General features: G+C 44.0%; 1 protein-coding gene across 2 annotated transcripts in view; it reads right to left on the bottom strand.

Annotated features, from left to right (window-relative positions):
* ADAMTS16 (ADAM metallopeptidase with thrombospondin type 1 motif 16) overlaps window positions 1-23,032 on the bottom strand; it is a 1,002,496-nt gene that overhangs the window by 759,601 nt on the left and 219,863 nt on the right. The window contains exons 4-6 of one of the 2 annotated variants that reach the window (XM_078687616.1): window positions 12,569-12,875; window positions 10,006-10,205; window positions 4,152-4,235 (exon numbers count right to left, since the gene is read on the bottom strand). In XM_078687616.1, the coding sequence (XP_078543742.1) occupies window positions 4,152-4,235; window positions 10,006-10,205; window positions 12,569-12,875 (591 nt within the window). Of the gene's footprint in view, window positions 1-4,151; window positions 4,236-10,005; window positions 10,206-12,564; window positions 12,876-23,032 lie in introns of both variants that reach the window. The other variant, XM_078687617.1, reaches the window with a different exon arrangement.

Raw genomic sequence — 23,032 nt, 5'->3', positions numbered from 1 at the left:
CTGATATATTATGGGCTACGCACTCAAAGTTTTGGTTGCCAAAACGTTCCCCTGGTACGGAGCTGCAGGCTCACTCTGCCATCTTCCTCCAAGCCACGCCCCTGATCCGAGTAAAGCCCAGTCTTAATGTAGTAACCATTACCAGCATGTTGCCAACTTTAACTTCTTCCCTCTCCTCTCTTCTCCTCATTCTACTATGTCTAAAAGCCTGGACTACAATGAGTATCATTTGCTGCAGCTGCATGCACCTGTACCCACAGGAACTGTCCAACAACGAAAACCTTATATACCAGTAAAGATATGGTAAGAAGCCTGTCTTTTCTTCTTGCATTGTTGAGCTTCTGGCTTTTTGCCTGGGGAAATGTGGTGTAGGCTTCCTGCTCCAAATTCCTATTTGGATCACTCATGTATGAAAGTGAAAGCCTCTATTCATGTGTGCATGCATTGTTAAATGCTGCTTGCTGTTTTAATGTGGAAAAAGAAGATGCAAGTAACCTGCACTGGTTCGAGTCAAGGGAACAAGCAGGCCATCAGTTGGTGCAGGTACTAGCAAGGATGTGTGGCTGAAATATGACCCTGCGCACACTCATTAACTTTTGCCTCCACTGAACTGCCATTTTGCCTCTCGTTTTTCTCCTATTATTTCATTGACTTTTGCATGCACTTAACTTCCTTCTTTCCCTCATTTTTCTTTCATTGAATTTCTCATTTTTCTTTCATTGAATTTTGCCTCCACTTAAGTGCCTTTCTCCCCTCGTTTTCCTTCCATTGACATTTGCCTCCATTGAACAGCCTTTTTCCTCCTTCCTTCATTCCCCATACTCGAATGCTTTCCTCCCTCCTAACTGCTAACTTTGCTGCCATTTTTCCCCACTTGCTCTTCCCTCAGCTTCCCACCCTCTTGCGACCCTGACCAGGAATCTACTTAATGCTATCCGCAGGGCGGCCACGCAATGGGCGCTCCACTGACGTGCCAAAGGTGGGCCAAATGCAAGCTCATCTGTGCCTCTCGGTGCCTGGACTGTGCCCAGGGCCAAGATCCCTGAATCTCTCCCACCTACAGCTACACCAGCAACAAAATAACAGCCCTGAACCCCAGGCCAAGCAGCTAAAACTGCAACCGCACATCCCCACACTCAACAGCAGGACCCTTCTCCTGTTGATACTGCTGGTTCTGCTGCAGCATCAGGCTGCTATCCAAAGAGTCCCTGTCCACATCCACTGACCCAGGGGGAATCCAGTGTCCTCCTGATCAACACCTGCTCCCTCCACAAATATGCCACTGAAATCTGAGACACCATTACCTCCCTCACACCCGACACCATCTCCCTGACTGAGACATTGTGCAACCTTGCCTCAGCACCAGACATTGCCACTGTCACACCAAGTAGATACAAGATCATGCACCAGGACTGTGCCAACAAAAAACGGAGATGGTATAGCCATCATTCACAAAGTATCCCTCCACTTTGCAGCATCAACTGAGGACACCACCCCTATCATGGAACACCTCAACTTCCAACTCAGCTCAGACTCGAAAGCCACCATTATTGGCACTATAGCATTCAGACTGCCAGGACCATGGTCCACCTTCTGCGCAGCCATCTCCAACTTTATTGCCCCCCGGCCACCAAATCCATAAACGTCTTCTTCGAGGATCTTACCTTCCACCTTGAGAACCCCAGTGACCGCTAACATGGCTAACCTTATCGAGAGCATGAATAACCTTGGCCTCACACAAATAGCCACCAACTCCACACACATTGCCGGGCATACATTGTACCCCATTTTCACAACCTGCAACAGGATCAGATATAGCCACACCTCTGAAATAACCTGGTCCCACCACTCTATCGTCCACTTCTCCCTCACAGCCACCCCTGACACCCACAGCACTTTGTTGGCACTACCCACAAGAGCTGGAACAAGGTAACTGAAGAGCTCTGGACTGACACCCTCAATGCATCCACCCTCGAGGTGGCTGTCAAGAACTTCAAACCGTGGATCACAGAATGGGCTGACAGAGTCCCCCCCCTCAAACCTGCGAGACAGGGCAGACCCATCAAACATACCAGCTGGTTCACTCCGTAACTCAAATCCTCCAAATGCATCTGCAAACGACTGGAAAGAATCTGGTGTGCCAGCAAAATGCCCAACGACCAAGCCAACTTCAAATAGGCCCTAAACCACTACCACCTGCTCCTGAAAAAAAAGCCAAAAAGGAATCCCTGACCATCTGCCTGGAAGCAAGCTCCAATCACAGCAAGGAGCTCTTCAGCATCGTCAAAGAGTTCTCTAAACCCCAAGCAGCCGAAAACGCCATCACTCCCTCAAATAAAACTCTGCAGCACTCTGGCAGGCTTCTCCAGCAGAATCTCCGCCACCTATGAACACTTCGACCCCCAACCTCCTATCTCCAACTCCCACTTTCTCTTCACCCTCACCGACTCCACACCCTCCCCAAGGATGTGCAGAGCTTGGGGCCCCTCACCACACGGACTACCACCACCATCAGTAGATTCATCCACTCAGTTGCACCCAGGGACCCTGTTCCCACCACATGGTCAACCTGGGGAACAACTCCATCAGCTCTCCTAATCCAAAATACCTGTATCTCTGCTGCCTCCTTCCCGGCAGAACAGAAAGACCCTGAGATCAAACCCCTGCTCAAAAAAAACCTCCGCTTACCCTCAAGAACTCAAAAACAGCCAGCCTATCTCCCTCCTACCCTTACTGGCTAAAGTCCTGGAAAAAGCAATCGACTGCCACCTCATCGACTAGCCGCCTGGACTACGGCAGCACCCTCTACAAAGGGATCACCACCCATAACATAATACATAACCTGTGTATTTGTAAAGTGCACGTATCACCCACGGGTCTCAAGGCACTGAATAACAGATGTATATTATTACCCAACTCAATGGTACTCATTTTATCGACCTCAGATGGATGAAAGGCTGAGTGGACCCGCCGGGATTAGAACCTGTGACCATGATTTTGAACACAGGCCCCTACAGTGGATGCATTATTCCACTGCGCCACCAGACCCACCTTCTAAACAGAGTGCAAACTATCCAGAACGCAGCAGCCAGGCTTATCCTCGACCTCCCAAGGCGAGCCCAAACTACCCCTCACCTCAGATCCCTCCACTGGCTCCCAATACACAAGAGATGTCAGTCAAAAAGCTTACCTATATCTACAAAGCCCTTCCCAACAAGAGACTAGCCTACCTCAACCCTAAGCGGAACTTCTACCAACACACAAGACAACTGCTACCTGAAACCCTCGCTCAAACTCCTTGGTACCGCTACAGCAGGATAGGTAGCCGTTTCTTCTCCTACCTGGCTGTCAAAACCTGGATCAGCCTCCGACTCCACCTCTGGACCTCCCCACACAGCAAGAATTCCGAAAAAGCCTTCAGATCCGACTGTTCAACTGATGACGTCCACCAGCAGAATATCCCCCCTCCCCCTAGCACCTGGATACCCTCACGGCTGATGAGCAGCACTTTAAAAAATCCTGTTTGATTGATTGACTGATAATGGCACTGGGAACCCTTTCAACTCTAACAGCATCCACACATCTTGTAATCCACTGCGATATGTTGTCATGGCTAGCTCAGTTGGAATGGTGCTTTCCAAAGACTACTCAGTTGTTTTTTTTAAACCAGCGTTTATTCCCCACTTTTATATTTGTCTGTACGCCTTCAAAGAAATGTGTTTTCTATAGTACTAAAGGTTCTCACGGTTCATTTCAAACACAATCAACTTGTTTCAATGGACGTAATCAATATATACATAGGGAATTATTATGTATATGTAATTAATTGCTTGCTGATAGTTAGACCAAACTGTTTTAAGTCAGAAACTACAAGGAACAAAGCGCTATTAATACAATGCCTCACTTTCATTAAGATCTCTGGTTAACATTATTCCATCAAGAGTTGTTTACGGAGTGTGATGTTGAGTGGATTTCATAGTTGAATTAAATATCTGTACACACAGACATTTTTATTGAATATTTGTCAAGTCAAAGTGCCTTTCTCCTACTAGTGTTTTTAATAGAGAATCAATTTAAGGAGAGAAAAGGGCAGATTTAAACAAACTGTTAGTGTTGTTTTTGCAGCAGCATGGGCAGTCTCTTGAACATACCTGCTCTTCTTCCAGGAGTATGAGTCCAACAATCACAATATTGATGTTACCACCTATGGTCCCGTCTTTGAATAAGGCAGACACCTGAAATGAGATACGCATATTCATTACCTTAGGTAAAATAAGGGCAGTGTTCCCAGGACAGCAGTCAAGATGGCTCCGTGAGTTCAACGCTCGCTGCTGAAATATGTAATTACCTGCAAGTCACTCGTTTGAATCATACATTTACCAACTAAGGGCCTGATTTTCAGTTTGGTGAATGGGTTAATCCGTCACAAGCGTGATGGATATCCTATTCATCGTATTGCAAGTGTCATAGGGTATAATGCCCTTGTAATAAGGAGAATGGGTTACTCAGTCACACTTGTAACGGGGTAACCCATCTGCTAAACTCTAAATCAGGCTCTCACTCTTTCATTCTTCCACGGTCAGTAAGCTGAGTCACATTATACTGGATAATATTAACACAGGTCAGTTGCAGTGCTTAGAGACAACTCAAAATTCAGTATGAAGCACTATATGAAAACTAAAGAGTTAAGTGACTGCTTGATTGTACACCGAATGACACAACTTTACTACATATCTACCCAACCATTCCTCCAGCTATACATTGGAGTGAGCCAGATTTATCAAGAAGTTGGGTTGTCCTTGCATCAGACAAGGTGACGCAAGGCGGCACAGTTCCTTATTTCAGATTTACAAAGCCACGCAAGTGACAGTTTGCACTGCCTTGCATGGCTTTGTAAACTTTGTAAGTTATCTGTACTGGTAGTACTTTTTTTCAGTTTCTTAAGGGTCCCATGCATGATATGTCAAACTCAGGGATTTTGGAGCACGAAACATGCAGTGATGAGAAGTCTAGTAGAGCCTGCAGTGAGAGTATGGTTTACATTATTTCTTCAGGCTTCCATACAATGTGGCAACCCCCGTGTATGCAGCGACATCAGTCATTTATCAGGGCTAAGACATAAAGGAGGCTCAGTGGCACCCAGATCATGGCCACTGTTAGTGTAAAAGTAAGGTTACCCGAAAAATGGGAACTTGTCTTCAACGATTGGAGGTGGAATGTTCTTTCTCATTTATAATTTGATAATAATTAAACAATTAGGACATTGGAATGCTGTGAGCTCAATTGAAGACAATGAAGTGGCTCAGTGCCAATAATGGCTGGCACAGACCTTCTGCTCCAACATTCCTTTGCTTGTCTTTTAATTTTTTTCTTCTTATTTTAGAACATCCTGCCCTCTGGCATCCCTTCTGCCTCAGGCTGTCATGGTTGTTAAAAGCCCTCTCTCTTCTTATAGGTCCTCACCTGATGCTCATGTCTATAACTGGAGTTCAATACCTTTAACTATTGTTATATACCTCAGCAATGGGATATACTGCTTAATGTAATACCTTTTCGAGAGGTGAGCGAAGTTGTGATTTTTGGGGCAAAATATATGTATTTTTCCCAGAAATTACACATACTACGTGAAAGGCATTTTGCACGCATCAAGTATGAAACTTCAAGAGCATTCCTCATATACCAAAGTCACACGAAATACGAGCAGGATGCTAGTTTGAGGAGAAAATGTCTCTCAGTTGCAGTTTTACTGTTCCCGTGAGAAATTGTCTGCTCAATTCAGTCGCTTAATTGAGAAAATTACACTGGGTTGCCTGACCGCAAAATGGCATACAAATTGTGATTTCTTTGGTACTGATTGCATATCAAAAATTTCACTCTAGACTATTTAATATTAAGAATGCTCTTTTCATGCAGAAATCTTGTTAAGAAGACTAGCCAGTGAAGAGACCTGAGAATGGCGTCATCGATTGATTATGTTTTTGTTTTGCCAAACCAAGGCATTCTGAAACACTCTGCAACCCCGGTCTTGGAAATGCCGGGAAACAGGTACACAGAATAGTTCAACAACCCAATGTTTCACCACAGAGCCCGCTGGCTCCAAAGGGCTGATACTTTTATTCACATTAATGCTGCTTTCTGATCAAAGGTCTCCGTTGTTCGGAAATAGTATCAATAAAAATAGATTGGTGAGGCCCCATTCCGATGCGCCTTTTGACAGTTTGAATGCCATTGTCATGATATTTGAAAGGCACTACGGAAACACACCATAAATTACACTTACTTATTTTTTTATGTTGCTGTTGTTAAGAGCTGAATACTCGTCCCAGAACACTACTCGAATGGTGGGGGTGGGGGGGGGGGGGGCGGGACCACAATGGCACCACTCTCAAGCTGAAAAGAGTACGGTCCTGCACTTGATTTTATATTTTTGGGCGTACTTTTTGACGAGAGTTTTTTGGTTAGTACTCTATTCCGAGGGCGATAACAGCTGTTAATTGGGGATGTATGACGTTACGACGCATACTTTTACAATGCCTACCTTTACAACGCAATTTTTACAACGCAGGATCCATTACAACTAATGTCTTTACAACGCATGTTTTTACATCACAGATGCCTTTACAACGCATGCCATTACAACGTAAGTATTGGTAAGTATATAATTTTTTTTAAATGTAATTAATTCAAATTAATAAAATGTAATTTAATTTTAATTTTACTTTAATTTTTTTTATTAATATATATATATTTTTATTAAATAATTTATGTTTTTTAAAATAATGGGTGTAATAGTAGGGTAAGTTCTGGATAGTGTAGGGGTAAAAATTACTATTCTAACTCCAGGGGGGTGAAATAGTAGGGTAAGTGCTGGATAGTGTAGGGGTAAAAATTACTATTCTAACTCCAGGGGGGTGAAATAGTAGGGTAAGTGCTGGATAGTGTATGGGTAAAAATTACTATTCTAACTCCAAGGGGGTGTAATAGTAGGGTAAGTGCTGGATAGTGTAGGGGTAAAAATTACTATTCTAACTCCAGGGGGGTGAAATAGTAGGGTAAGTGCTGGATAGTGTATGGGTAAAAATTACTATTCTAACTCCAAGGGGGTGAAATAGTAGGGTAAGTGCTGGATAGTGTAGGGGTAAAAATTACTATTCTAACTCCAGGGGGGTGAAATAGTAGGGTAAGTGCTGGATAGTGTAGGGGTAAAAATTACTATTCTAACTCCAGGGGGGTGAAATAGTAGGGTAAGTGCTGGATAGTGTAGGGGTAAAAATTACTATTCTAACTCCAGGGGGGTGTAATAGTAGGGTAAGTGCTGGATAGTGTAGGGGTAAAAATTACTATTCTAACTCCAGGGGGGTGAAATAGTAGGGTAAGAGCTGGATAGTGTAGGGGTAAAAATTACTATTCTAACTCCAGGGGGGTGAAATAGTAGGATAAGTGCTGGATAGTGTAGGGGTAAAAATATTAATTAATAATAGAATTACATAAATTATTTTTTAAAATAAATATTTTATTTTTAAATATATTAATTAATATTTATTTATTTTTATAAAAATAATTAAATAAATGTTTTAATATAATTATATACTTACCAATACTTACGTTGTAATGGCATGCGTTGTAAAGGCATCTGCGATGTAAAAACATGCGTTGTAAAGACATTCGCTGTAATGGATCCTGCGTTGTAAAAGTTGCGTTGTAAAAGTAGTTCGTCGTAAAAGTTGCGTTGAAACGGTTGTCTACCGTTAATTGGATACTCTGCAAAGGTTTAGGCACAATATGCATCAGGGCGCTTTGGATGGCAGCCTAAAATACGCATTGGAAAGCCAATAGGACTTGCCTAAGTGAGATTTATTGGCTCTGCTACTGTTTTTTAGCTTTGTTGCAAATGGCTGAAAGTAATGTAAAAAGCTGTATGACACAGCCAACATTGTCTGTGTTATAGTGCTTAAAAAAAAAAAAATGTCAGTAGTCCTGCCCTGAAGCTAGCGCTTCTGCATAATCTGGCAAAAAAAAAATTGCCAAAACCAATGGATCTCGCATAGGTGTAACTTATTGGCTTTGCCAATGCTTGGTATGGAATGCCATATGGTAAGTTCTAAGTATTTATATGGTGTTTACAACGGCTGAAGTGCTAATGTTACAGAATGGAGGATGCCCTTGCCGATGTGTTAGTGTGTCCAGATTCAGAAGCATTTTAGGCCCTACAAAAACTAGGGAAATGTGCCATATAGATGCGCTGAATGTAATGTAGGTAAACAGAAAAGTCCAATAGGTTACAGCTTTTACTACAGTGATACTTTAGGCTATGTGTTACTTTGGGTGCAATGGGCACAAAAGAACCAAAACAAGCACTCCTGACTGCTTGTTTAGCTGTAAAATATAAAAATAATCGTGTTCCGTGGGTTTCCTCGAGCTTTTGGCCCCTCTGCACCATCCAAATCATGGCCCTAGTGCGTGGAAGGCAGCTGAACTTGTCACTGCTAGTTTAGTAGTAGCATATAGCAGTAATTGGTGTTCAGTGGGTTTCCTAGTGTTGCCCCCTCTGCAACTGTACCTGCTGCACCATTCAAATCATGGCCCTCATGCCTGCAAAATAACTGCACTTGTGACTGCTTGCTTAACAGTAACATACAGCAGTAATCGGTGTTCAGTGGATTTTCAAGAGCTGTCTGCCCTATGCCACTGTTCCTGCTGCATCATTCAAATCATAGCCCTCGTGCCTGAAAGGTAACTGCGCTTGTGACTGCTTGCATATTAGTAACAGGAAGCAATACTCGGTTTTATGGGGGTTTCCTAGTCCTTTTGGCCCCTGTGGCACTGCAACTGCTACACCATTGAAATCATGACCCTAGTGCCTGCAAGGACAAATGAGGAAATTGTTTACATCCAGCAATGTATGTGTTCTGATAAAGGCACAGTTGCAGATGGAATATATAAATATTATGTAGGTACACATAAATAGAAAACCTTTGTTAAAATGTGCCCAAATGTCCAAAACGAGTTGCCCCAGATGTCATAAATAAATCATATGCTTTACACATCAAAGTGAAAACCAAGCATTGATTGGTAAATTTTGTTGCAAAGTGGCTGGCTCTTCCTTGTGAAAATATCTTATCCAGCGAATGGGTCACAAAAAGTGGAAATTGCCAACGATCACAATGTGATTGCAATAACCCAATTGAGAACACTGAAGCAATGGTGTAACAAAGACCCCTGCAGCCCCTGCTGTGCAGGGTGCCCCTCAGCACAGTACCTTGGCATGACAGCTCCTGACTGAGTCTGGAGGGAGGCTTGATGTAGTTTGTAGGGGGGCTCCTCAAGTTTCGTTAACGTTAGTGCATTGAAGTGTTGTGGCAGCGCCATTGAAGACAATGGATCTGCTCCGGGCCACTGATGGCTGGTATTGGCCTCCAGCTCGAACATTCCAAAGCTTTTCTTTCTGCTTCTCTCATTTCAGTTTAGAACACATTACAATTTACAAATGTTCTTTTACGAGCTGATCGTATTGCAAGCTGCATTACCATTCTCAAACCAGTGGATGCACCTTGCATGTCTTTGGTTTGTAAATGGGAACTTTAAACAGTTTTTCTTGAGCAAACGCCTGGCAAAGTTTACAGGTGAATCCTGTGTGTAGAACCAAACCTCTGCTGGTGCATCGCCACCTCTTCCACTGTCATCACATCCATGTGGTAAGGAAGAGCCCTGCTAAACACACTATGGCACTCTTGAAATCCTAAGGCACCACAAAAATTAAGTGTTTAAAGACAACCTGAACCTACTGAAAATATTCTTCACGGTTTCCTGCCTCTATCCCTGGCATCTGACATTCTTGTGGCAAAGAGGCGATTACCAGTTTTGTGACTGCTGTTAACTGACTCTTTATTTCTGAAAGCTGGCATGCCTGTGGTTCTAAAACCACCCCAATCCTCTCTTAGAACTGCACTCCTATTGTGAAAATATGAATTACACAATTTCCCTCAACAGTAGGCCCTGCCTTACCATATTGAGAATCGTCAGCACGTAAGTTGTGATGTTTTCATGCCCGTGGTTTTGCATCATCTTTTTGTCAACCACAGCAAGAGTTTCGACATTTAGAGGTTTATTTTTGTGGGCCTTCAAAGGGGAGCGCTTGTTTCGCGGCTGGAATCGGTATTCGTCTGGCAAGATGTAAATATCCTCTTTTGGCGGTTTGGGCATGTCTGTGAAGGAAAAAAAAAGAGGTAATGAGAAAAGGGATAACGTGTTAGACACAGGGGCTATACAATCACTTCATATATTAGAACAGCAACCGAAATACCAGAAAGCAGGTCAATAAACTGGAAAACCATGGAAAAAACAATCGGTCACTGAGTTGTATTCTGCAAGACAAACATTTATGGGGAAGTGAGCACAGGAATGATACGAAAGATGACACGATTCAATTGTTAGAGAATTGGAAAGAATAGGGAAAAAATCAGGAGGAAACGTTGGATAGGATTGAGAAGATTCATACAAGTAAATACAGAAAATACAGGGGTTTTCCAGAAGCAAACAAATATAAAAGCAATAAGATAGGACAAAGAAGAAAGAAGGTCAAATTGTACTATTCGATTGCCACCTGACTTATAGAAAATTACAGGTCCTCTGTATGTATGTATGTAAAGTGTCACACAAACACATGTGTTTTTCTCAAAAAGGGGAAAGGGTCTCCTTTACAAATACATTATTATGAAATTAAGGATAATTGTTGACTTTCAATATTATTGGCTCTGGAAATATAAAAATCCGATTTTATGGACGCTGTTGTCATAGATTTACAAACACTGGGTACAAAATATTGCATTTTCAGTATATACCATTAAAAAATAGATAGGAGACTTCCAACATTGTTATTCCAGATGCATAGCAGACATCAATGATGACTGACCACCTGATTTCTTCTAATATTACATTTCGCACAATAAACGCCAAGAAGTCATCCATATCGTTCTGGAGAGGAGACGGCAGTACTAGGACCGCTGCATGCTCACCTAGTATCCTTGGATCAACCTGCTTCATTGACAGATTTCAGCTCGCGTCCCTTTAAGTGCTACTCACTGAAATTCCGGCATTTCGCAGATAGTGTTTTGGCACGGAGGTCATCTCTACTTTACAGGCCTCCAGCCACCCATCTATAGGCATTTGGAGGGGTTGGCAAATGGAACCTTTGTCATTAAATAATAAAGCAGCTGAGACTCTGAAAAATCTTATGAATTATTTTTTGCTCCTTGATGGATTATTTTATCTGTAACCGCACTAATATTGTCTGGTCCACACATGCTAGCAGATCTTATTCAGGCGGGTGGATCCTGTTTTAAGCCGAAAATTACTTTATTGTATCTGTGTCCCACTTAAAACTGACTTTTGCTTCAATGTAAGTTATTAGGGAAAATAATGTCGCCAGTTTTTTGTTTTTTTTTAAATTTCCCTTTTCCTAATTTAAAAATATTTCGGTATGTGTGTGGCACTGCAGATACTGTGCAATAATTGTCTCTGTGACCCAAGAGAGGTACATCAGGTCCCCTAGAGCACAATCCAAAGCAAGGGGGTTTCCTGGGAGATCCAAATAATCGAGAGACCTCAGGAAACATGCACACAGAGTGTCACCTTGATGAGACCAAAGATAGAAATGTACCTGATGTACCCAAGAGAGGTACATCAGGTCCTCTATACTCTAATGGACTCATAGCGTTGCAAAAATGGCAGAGGAGGTCTGCCCCCCCCCTCCTCTATTTATTCGCTGTCCCCTGCTTTGAGAAAGTGAAATTTGTGCAGAGACCACTTATGGACGTCTCAGAACCGAGGACTATGTCTAGTAGGGATGTAGTTTACTCAGCTGGATTAGAAGGTGTGGAACAGAAATTTCCCAACCATCACTGCCACTGAAATAGTAAAATAGAGGAAAATAATCTTACATATAAAAGGCTTCCCTCCAACACATAAGAGTCATCTAGTCCTTTGCTTAATCTTGCCTAGTTTTGTGTGAGAGGGAAGAGGAGGGTGGGAGTATGCAAGCTCTGAAAAGATTCATAGAGATTTGTTTCTGTGCCATGAGGGCTGATAATCTGAGTGGAAACCCGACCACATACACTGGAGGCCCCCAGACCTAACTAGACACACCAGAATCCATTTATTAGGGGAGTGTCATACACCAAACACCCCTTCCCGGAGCTCCACCCTTGATATCTAGTCTGATTTTGTTTCAGATGAAGCTAAAAATGTATTCTTTGCAGGGAGTTGGTTCTTCCGTTCCTTCATGTTTTAGACCAAAGTATGTCTTTGGGGCTTTCTCCATAGTGCCCTGCAACCCTGAGTGTTGTGAAGGCGTCCATCTTTACACTGAGGGTCTTGATTTTGCGTCCCAGAATAACCTTTAACTTGACAAACAAACAAAACACAGCAAAATACAATCCAGCACAACAAAACACAACACAAACTGTATGACATTACAGCCTAGCATCAGTTAAGCATCTACTCACATCTATTTACATCAGATATTACATACACTGGTTGTGACTGAAGAAGAACAAATGCCCTTACATACATTTCTTGCGCCTTCCACAGTAATGCTGTTTTGGCAAATGTCCATGTCTGTGGTCACTAAGGTGCTGGTGGTTGCGATCTTGCTGCGACTGGCCGTTTTCTTGATATAGTTGGTTATGGCTGTCCAATTCCACTTGTCTCCCCACCATTGTGACCTCATTGGAATGGTGCAGTCTGCTGTCGGTGGACCTCTTGTAGAGCACATGTGGCTGGTGACCATCAGGAGAAGAGTAGTTGTGTTTAAGTGCAATGTGCGATGGTAGTGGCTTCAAGAAGTAATCTGCGTGTTCTGTTCTTATCAGGCCTGACTAAAGAAACAAAGCGAAAATAACTTTCAACAAGTAGGTTACTGACAACATATTTCCAAAAAATGCCAGGCAGTATGGTTGATTCACTGTATTGTTCTGTTCTTGGATGTTGCACAAGTCCTAACTATAGGCCCATTTTATGGAAATTTAGTGTGGCTTGATCCCTTTCGAGTTTATCTGAGAAATACACCTCTGTCACAGGGGTAAATCGTGGTAAATATGGGAAGGCCTACTGACCAATCAAAGAGTTTCTAGAAGTCATCAGTTTGTGCTGCTGTATGGTGGTGGTAGAAAGAGGCATGATGTGGAATCAAGTATCGGTAGCCCTGGTATTCAGTAAAGGAGATACTCATCAGTGCCAGCGGAGGATCGTAAGACAGACCTGGGCATCTGCACTTATTAATTCATATATTTATTTTACAAATTAAGCACTGGTCACTAGGGTGATGTGGTTTTCCCGATTCTCTTACTGCAGAATTTAAAGAGAAAGCTGATTGGCTTCTCATGAATCCTGTCCACTGTACCCTGTCCAGAGTCAAAACTCTCCTGTTTCTTCTCGGATTTCGCTCCTCGCTGGTTACCACCATCACCATGTGATGTAACTAAGGTTTGATGTTTTATGTTGCAAGCTTGCCCCTCTTTTCTTAGACAGTTGATATACCGTATCACGTCTAGAACATGAGGGAGGCTTCAGGTCAATTTACAAGCTGAATCAGTCCCTCCACTGGTATTCTGGGAGGAGGTCTCAGTTTTCATCACATAAAACAATCATACACTTTTGAGGGTCACTCTGCTGCTTACACAGGTGCTGCATTCTCACGCTCCCAATAAAATGAGACTGCTGCACGATGTTCCCCATTCCATTCCCACCATAAATCTAGGAATATACAGGGACTAAAAGTGATACCTTGGACTTAACACTGCCCCCGCTGCACACTGCTTTGTCAGGGTGCAAGCAGAATGAACAGAGTGCATAAGAGTAGTCAAGGTTTGAAGAGCGCTAAGCATAGGGCAAATTGTGTGGCACCAGCCATTTAGGATGAAATTGCACTGCTTAATTTGAGCCGGTGGTTTCCGGTCCTCGGCACCGGCACTTAATTGTCAGCACCGGTGCTTGTGACAGTCTGCCACAAGGTGGCGTTATCTGAATAATTTAGAGAGGACCACAACAACAGGTAATTATGAATTCAATATACATTAAAATGACTATTTTACCTGCCGCTCAAGCCATTCTTATAGCTTTGGAGGTCTGAGATAGACCGAATTGTCACTCTTGCAGTAATGTGATGGTTAGTAGAGGTGTTTTGTTGGTATTGTCGTTGGCAGCATGGCAGGGGCAACGTGTGGTGCAAGAGGCAGTGGCCTCTCAACGAGAGCCCTGCTACTTATTTTTTTTTTTTACACATTAAGCACTCCAGGCACAACATGGAAGACCTCGCAGTTACCCAGAGAATGGTAAAATAGGACAACCCACAAAATACAGTGTGTTAAAGTAAGTCATGCTTTTGCAAGAAGCAGATCACACACAAGAGCAACCCTCTGCAGAAGTCTACAACGATACACACTCTGGCTAACTGGTTGAGTGCTACCCAAATTTACATTGGTTAGAAAGAATTAAACTTTTCCTTCCTGCAAGGGTTGGAGTGTTCTACATTGCTACTCATTTTGACTGATTGGTGTGCTTTCCTATGCATGTGATCCTCGCTACTGATCCATTGACGAGTGCTCTGTTTGTTTTCTGTTGCTCCCCAGATGAATTATAGACAGTGAGGGAGTGTAAGGGTCCACCCAGCACAGCGACTCTGTTGAAGTGAGTGACTACCATCCCCAGTGAACAGGCCGTCACACGACTAAGGATGGTGACAGCTGATCTTTACATCAAACACACAGACGGGGTAGTTCCTCAAAGTAGGGAAAAAATGGACTCTATTTTTTGTTTATTCAACAACCCAGCCATACGGATCAAGAGGGGGGGCCCTCGTGGTCAGATCATTGTGCCCTCAAACACGTGGTAGGGTGTCATGCTTCACTAGGCGCTCCTCGTCAGGCAGGCGCTGCAATGCTTGACAGTTCTGTGGTCACCACTTAAATAAAAAATGCTGCACCTGCGTTAATGCACTGGGATTGATTCCACCAAAAGTTCAAGGGAGAAATTCCCCGTAGGTGAGGGAGAGGTCCGCGTCTTAGCTGCAAAGAAAAGTGATACTCGCTGGAGCTTTTCCACAAAACATAACACTCGTCTGCCAGATTGTATTTATTAAAGTGGGTTCCGAATATCAAATGGTGGGCCCCACTACAACACTACACTATTTGGAAACCCGCGAGCAAAAATGCCACCGAGAATAGAGCGATGGGGCCTACGGCTCCAAGAGTACACCTATACCATAATCCACAAGCCAGGAAAAGATGCAAACCCTGCAGACTACATGTCCCGACACCCCATCAGATCCAACAAATCAGAACAATCAATCGCGGATGAATACATTCACTTTGTAGTGAACCAAGCGAGGCCTCCGGCTGTTCCACTAGAGGCCATTTGCGAAGCGACGCAAATGGATGCCACCCTGCAAGATGTGAAACGACTGATCCAAACCAACAGCTGGAGACACACGCCAAGCAATGGACAAAACAACCAAGAGATGGCGGCATTTAAACATGTCCACGAAGAACTGTCCATAGCAGCAAATGGTCTCATCTTACGAGACACCAGAATAGTGATCCCACAACAACTCAGACAAGGGGTCATCAACCTAGCGCATGAGGGACACCGGGGCATAGTAGCCACAAAAAGAGCTCTCCGTGAAAGAGTCTGGTTCCCCACACTAGACCTGATGGTAGAGACGACCTTGAAGGACTGTCCGCAATGTCAACTAGTAAGTCGTCCGGATCCCCCTGCACCACTACAAATGTCTCCACTACCGGAGGGCGTCTGGCAACACATTGCCATTGACTTCTTTGGGCCAATCAAATCGGGCCAATACGTCCTGGCCATCATGGACGAGTATTCCAGATTCCCCATCGCACAACTGTGCACATCCACGAGAGCATCGTGTGTCATACCGATCTTAGAGGAGGTCTTCGCCGCATGGGGCATTCCCCTAGTGGTGAAGTCAGACAATGGGCCTCCATTCAACAGCCATGACTTTGCTGACTTTGCCCAGCACCTCAACTTCACACACCACAAGATCACACCACTATGGCCACAGGCCAACGGAATGATCGAACGCTTCATGGCCACGATCAAGAAGACCATCCAGCAAGCAGAACTCACCGGAAAGAGCCTTCAGACAGCACTCGACGAGGTAGTGAGGGCATACCGAAATACGCCTCATTCCACCACAGGCAAATGTCTTGCCACTCTCCTGCTAGGACGCCCAGTGCGCACCAGAATACCAATGATGAATATGGCAGCGCACGAACTGTATTCCGATTCTGATCATGAGGAGATCGCAGCCAGAGACAAAATAAAGAAGGAAAGAATTAAAGACTATGCCGATGAGCGGCGTCATGCTGCCACCGCTCAAATACAAGAGGGAGACTGGGTGCTGGCACGACAAGAGCAGCACAGAAAGACTGATTGCCAATACCATGAAGTTCCACTCAAAGTGATACAGCAAAAAGGAACCATGATCACCGCAGAAACCGACGGGAAAAGACATACTAGGAATGTGACGTACTTCAAGAAGTGCGGACCCAAGGTCAAAGAGCTACTGACCGAACCGAAACTGGAGCCGGGAGACCCAGAGACAATGCCAACTCACAGTCAGTCATTTATGGATACTGCCGATGAGAATGAGCGTGACAGTCCCAATCTCCAGTCACGCCCCAGACGTGTGATCATGAAACCGTTGCGCTTTATCGGAGAATTCTAATGACAAAAAAAACGATTTGCTGTTTGCTGTGGTGTATATTGTTTTGTTTTCTTCTATTGACAGAGGGGGGAGATGTAATGACGTTGATGCGAAGTGAAAGTGCCCAGTGACCCAAATGATCAGGCACTAGGACCGGCCTGAGTGAGGGACGAGGGCGGGCGGAAAGGGAGGAGCTGGGGAGAGCAAGTGGGCAGGAAGGGGCAGTGAGCTGTTGGGATTTGAAGAAGGAGGACATACAATAAAGAAGGTCCCTGATACTACCACACTGTGTCTGCCTGAGTTCTTGGGGGCAAGTCACTACATAAGTGACAGTTGACAATGAGAGAGGAAATGCTGAAGAAGCCTCTAGAGCAGACTACTCCTAACCTAAGGCCAACTCAAAAGGCTCTTCCTTCTCCAGCCATGCCTTTCAAATTCTCTCAATGCATACTTTGTTATGGTATGGGGTTTTTATTCCAGTTTCAACTGACTGCCAACCACTACAGTGCCTAATCATCACAATTGCACTAAGAAGCTCCTGTTTTCCCAGCCAAAAGAATAAGAATGCCCATGTCACTGCCCATTGAACTAAAGCGAACAATTTTTATGTCTCACCTACCAGATGGCTTTTAGTTTTCTGTAGGTGAAAGACTCTTGTGTACCGTACCAAAAACTTACAAGGAGCTTAGAGACTTCCCATTGCTTATCACTGCTTGGCTTTACTGTCACTAATTTGCGTACTTTCTATTGGATGGCTTGACTCTTTTCTTATGTTTGTCCCTCCCCTAGAGCATAACCTCCTTGCCTGCCTGTTCATTGGTTGACTTGTGTCCTCCCACTGCTCTCATTTAAGGAACTCCTTTTCTCTTGTGCATTAAGCACCCCATGAGAGTGCATGCATGTCCTTGCTTTCTCATGGGCCACTTCCCAGTCTTTTTTCACTTCTGTCAACTAACCACACCATCCTCCCTCATTGCTTCCTCGTCAACTACCCTTCACTTCATTTAGCTTTTTGATGGTGCTGCATACCATCAGCAAAAAACATTGGCAAAGCCAATAATCTGAACCAATGCTCTACTTTATCCCCATATGTCTGTCTGATTGCTGACATGCACACCCAATATTTATTCAGAGTAACAAACATCAGAGGGACTTGGTTGAGACAGCAAGATCTTCCTTCCACAGCTGGCAGTATAGCTTATGGACTCATAAGCAAATGCATCTGCCCCAGAACAAGCTGACTTTTCCCTTGGACCAGACATGCAGTGTATCGGTTGCAAGGAAAACCATCTGCATAGGTATTCTCCGTGCTTGTCCTCTCCTGTGCGTTGTATAACAAAGTGATTATGTGTTAGAGAAAGTCAGTGCACCATTATGCAGGGTATAATAGTATTTAAATGAAAGTTATTGCACCCTAATAAGCTAATGAACCTAAATAAATAAAAACCGTGTCCACTTCACTAAAGGACAAATGCCGGGACAAACTATTTATGTATTTACTACATCGGAGTTTCCATCCCCACGACCGACCTTATGAAAGAAAGCTGTGACACTTCGTTATCTACACCCACCAGAAGTAAAAATTAATTACTTGGCACATCAATGGATTTGCTGTAGTAGCTGGTTCTTACAATTGCAGGGACAGAAGACAATACAGGTTACCAAGATTTCTCAATTGCCCTTGAGTTCCACTGTCCCCAGAGAACTGCGTTGACGCTATCAGAGGCCATACGCACACAAACAGACCTATCAGATCTAGTTGATATAAGTGAGTTAAAATTGTTACTAGATGCTGCCTGTCTGCAGTTCTTCAAGAAAAACATATTTTCTAAAATTCATTCTTGAAACACTCTTATACCACAGCCAAAAAATATCCCTCCTACTACTATTCCGTGGTAGGATTTGGAGGTATTTACATGCATTGATTTCTTTCCCCAGTGCGGTACAAAGTACAACCGTTAGAATTCCTATGAATGGGAAGAGGCTGCACTGTCAGGTCCATCACCTTGCTAATTGGCTAGTGGTCCATTGCCATCTTGCTAAACAGGATGAAGCATCAATGGCACACCACACCTAATGATGATCACAACCACACTGGGATGCTTAATAGCCAGCACACCAATCTCACATCTGGCTTGCATATAATTAGACTCCCATAGGGGCAGGCGTAGCCTTAGAAGCAAATTACATCATATAGCTTTGTCCTCCCCTGCGAAATTCTCTTTAGCAGAAAAAACCTGAGTCCTAATTGAAATAACCAGAATTTGAGATATTAGTAGCACAAGCTGCCTCACAATTCTCAGAACGACGATAAATCAAGGCCTCTGAGCCCTTATATGAGAAGCACATTTTATCCATGGTAGACATATTGTACTTGTGTACAAAAGCTAGGACTAATCCAAGAGCCTCTACAGCTTTGAGGAGGTCATAGTATCCTATATTGACATCAAGATAAGCCTGCGCGAAGATGTCAGTAGTCATTATGGAAAAGGCCATTGCTACAGGGTCAAAGTATAGGACTGTGGTAAAATGCTATCCATTAAATAAGGGTACAACACTGTCTGACAGTAAAATTCACTCGATCTGGTTACAGCTGGTCGTGAAATTATTTTCAGCAAGCAGTTTTTTTTACCTCCAACAAGACATTTTTCGAAAGCTGACAAATCTTCTAGCCATATCCCAATGAAGCTGCCTGAGATGTGTAGTGGAAGCCCTCGACTATTCTAATAATCAATCTGCGCATTCACTGCCTCTTTCACAGTTATACCCTTATTGTCACGAGGGACATGATCCTTCTAAGTCTGAAGCAACAAAAATGTACTCATTCAAGCCTCAATGACATTCGTTGAGGCAGCGGCATTATAGAATATCATATTATTTTGTCGTATGTTGGTATTGTTAGATAGCACAACAAGCTAAGACTGATGACGCAACGTTTAAGGGGTGAGAGGCAGGTAGAACTAAATATTAAAGAGCCACATTTTACGTAGCTTGTTGAAGCTATGACTTATTTCAGCTCGCAGACCACAAAGTAGAGGATTACACAGGTTTGCTGTGGCTATTAATAACAACCTATCTCTATAAGAAAGCGCTCTTGGTTGGGCCACGGCCTGCCGAAGATGGTTGGAAGAATACGAGGAATTATTATGGTGATAATGAGAAAGTTAAGTCATTGATAAGGCAGGCTTTTTTCTATGTATCAGCTTTTGGACATTAGTCAATACTTTGAAGATGATTATAGAATATATGGTGAGCCAATGGAGGGAACACAGGTGGGTCTAATGTGGCCCCGTCTAGAAGTGATAGTGACTACCCTGGCATCTGTGCTCTGGGCATGTTGGAGATGGCAGAGATATTTTTTCTAGAGCAGTCAGAAGTCTAGTCTTGATCGAATTAAGAGCTTTCAAAGCAGAAATACATATGCTCCTGCCAAGATATTGTAAAAAAAAATTCAGAATGTGCACTTAGGCAAAGCAGATTTGCAAACTGAGTGTCCAGGGTCAGTAACGACACCAAGGTTGCAAACAACTGCAGCAGTGGCAGGTGGAGTTCCCATTTTATGTGGCCAGAAAGTGAGATCCCAATTGGTTGGAACCAATGAGATGAATAGGATCTCTTCTTTGGCCAGATTCAGTCTGAGGAAGTTGGTGGACACCCACCAGCTAATTGTAGATAGGCAGCTTGCCATCATGCCTTGGCTCTGATGAAATGATCTTGCAGAGGCCGTATGGCAAAGTCCAAATATGAGCTGAGTATCATCATCATACATATGGAAGCAGACCCTTGCTTGTGGGAGTAGAGGTGCAAGGGGCTGCATAGAGAGATTGAAGAAAGAAAGACCTATACCCGAAAGAGTAGAAATGCAAGGGGCCGCATAGAGAGATTGAAGAAAGGAAGACCTATGCTTGAAGGAGTAGAAATGCAAGGGGCCGCATATAGAGATTGATCAAGAAAGAGTTGTTCTCTGCGGGATGCCACAGCTCAAAATTCTGTCACTGAATTAGAAGAGGGTTGATGCTATGGACTGAACTTTACTAGATAAAAAGGATTTGATACATTTAAAGAGAATATTGGGAAAAACGTTTCCATGGGTTTTATGCAAGATGTATTAATCAATGGTATTGAAGGGTGATGAACTCTTCATCTGAAAACAGGCAGAGTTGCTTATACCAAAGGACAAGCGCTATTGAGTCTGTAATTCACAGATGGATAACAGGACTTCAACTAGCTGGGAATGTGGCTCCGGGGCACTTGAGAAACACATGATGCAGAGTAGCAATTTGTATGCACTTTTTGTGCAATGTGGTCGAGCAGGAATTCTAGTTTGTGTACTCCTGTCCAACTACCACCCCTCGAAGTTTGTTTATTGATTCTAAAGCACTTGATTTGGCAATCTCTCTCTGTCGGGATTTTTGAACATTTCACTGTGGGACATAAACCAACACACTCATGGGTCGATTCTGATTCGGGAAAAACCGCTCCGAATAGCCGTTCGGAGCGTTTTTCCCGTACGAATCGAACCCTGCAACGTCCCCAGTACGTACGACGAAGTACGATTCGTACTAGGAGCCGTACTCCGTACGAGTCGTACAAGACACCGTACGACTCTAATCTCCGTACGATTCTCCCTCAGAACCCACTGTACGCGACATCTGTACGGTTCGCGGCTGGTTTTTACGACCCAGCAAGTACGATTCGTGTCGGGTATGCACCGTACAACCCTTTTTCTACAGGAGCTGAAAAGCCGTAAAAGCAGAGTTTGCGCCGAAACAGGTCCGGAACGGCCCCCCTGGGTACGGTGCGTACCCCCCATGATCGCGGGGTACGCACCGTACCCCTGCGATCATGGGGTGTACGAGCCGTACCCCCATTGTACGATTGGTGTACGAGCCGTACCCCCATTGTATGATGGGTGTACGAGCCGTACCCCATGTACGATGGGTGTACGAGCCGTACCCCTATTGTACGATGGGCGTACAAGCCGTACCCTATGTACGATGGGTGTACGAGCCGTACCCCAATTGTACGATGGGGGTACGGCTCGTACACCGATCGTACATGGGGTACGGCTCGTACACCGATCGTACATGGGGTACGGCTCGTACACCGATCGTACAATGGGGGTACGGCTCGTACACCCATCGTACAATGGGGGTACGGCTCGTACACCGATCGGACATGGGGTACGGCTCGTACACCGATCGTACAATGGGGGTACGGCTCGTACACCAATCGTACAATGGGGGTATGGCTCGTACACCCCATGATCGCAGGGATACGGTGCGTACCCCTGCGATCATGGGGGGGTACGGACCGTAAGGTGTGTATGTGTTTGTGTGCTTTTCCGTACGACTCGCCCTTACCTGACGTGGACTGTACAAATCGCGTCCTCATACCTCGTCCTGGATCGTACTCGTCGGGTCGTACAGCATGTGTACGAGTCGTACGGTATGTGTACGAGTCGTACGGTTCATGGTTTCAGCCTTGCAATACGTACGGATCGCGACGATTCGGACGGATTCACGGAATACGGATCGTACTTTGCGACTCGGACGGACGGGTACGATTCGTACGGAGAGGGCTCTGGATACAAATCGTACGGATGGTTTTTTTCCCCGAATCGGAATCGACCCCCTAATGAGCGATTTGTCCCAAGGTGATATTCGAGCCATATTTAGTTATTCTTTTCCCCTCCGCCTTACCTTACATACCTTTTGTGCCATCCTTCCTTGATTGCTAGAATGGGAAGACTGTGAGCCGGCTGTAATACCAGCTTCTGTGGTCTACCTTCTTTTCTGCATACTTTTGCCTCCTTATTACGAATAATGGCCCTGGTGTCTCAATGTATTTTTTTGATTTATGCCTGCTCCTTTTGCATCAGCCCCTGTCGTTTTGGCACTTGACACAGCAACTTTGTTTATTACTGTGGTACAGTGTTGATGGCAAAATGTATGGCACAATGGATTATATGGTAGAAAGTATGCATACAATGTGCCTAATGCCATTGCATCCTTATTGAATGGTCCTTATAACCCAATCTGCCTGCCAATGAGGGAGGCGCTCTTGATTCCCACTAGAAATAGATTATTAAATATCAGAGAGAGAAAAAATACATAATTTCCAAATTACGCTCCTCCAGCTGTGTGTATTTATTTGGTAATTGTTTTATTGTTTAATAATATTTTGCTATTTATTTAATAATTGCGGACATTGTGTACAGCCTTAGTGTCACCTTGAGGCCACAAAATAATAACTTATTCTTTAATAAATTGTCTCATATCACACGTGTGTCGCCTTAAGTGCTGT

Source organism: Lissotriton helveticus, chromosome 4_1 (assembly GCF_964261635.1).
Source record: "Lissotriton helveticus chromosome 4_1, aLisHel1.1, whole genome shotgun sequence".
In the NCBI taxonomy this organism is placed as follows: Eukaryota; Metazoa; Chordata; class Amphibia; order Caudata; family Salamandridae; genus Lissotriton; species Lissotriton helveticus.
This window is presented reverse-complemented; position numbering and strand designations above follow the sequence as displayed.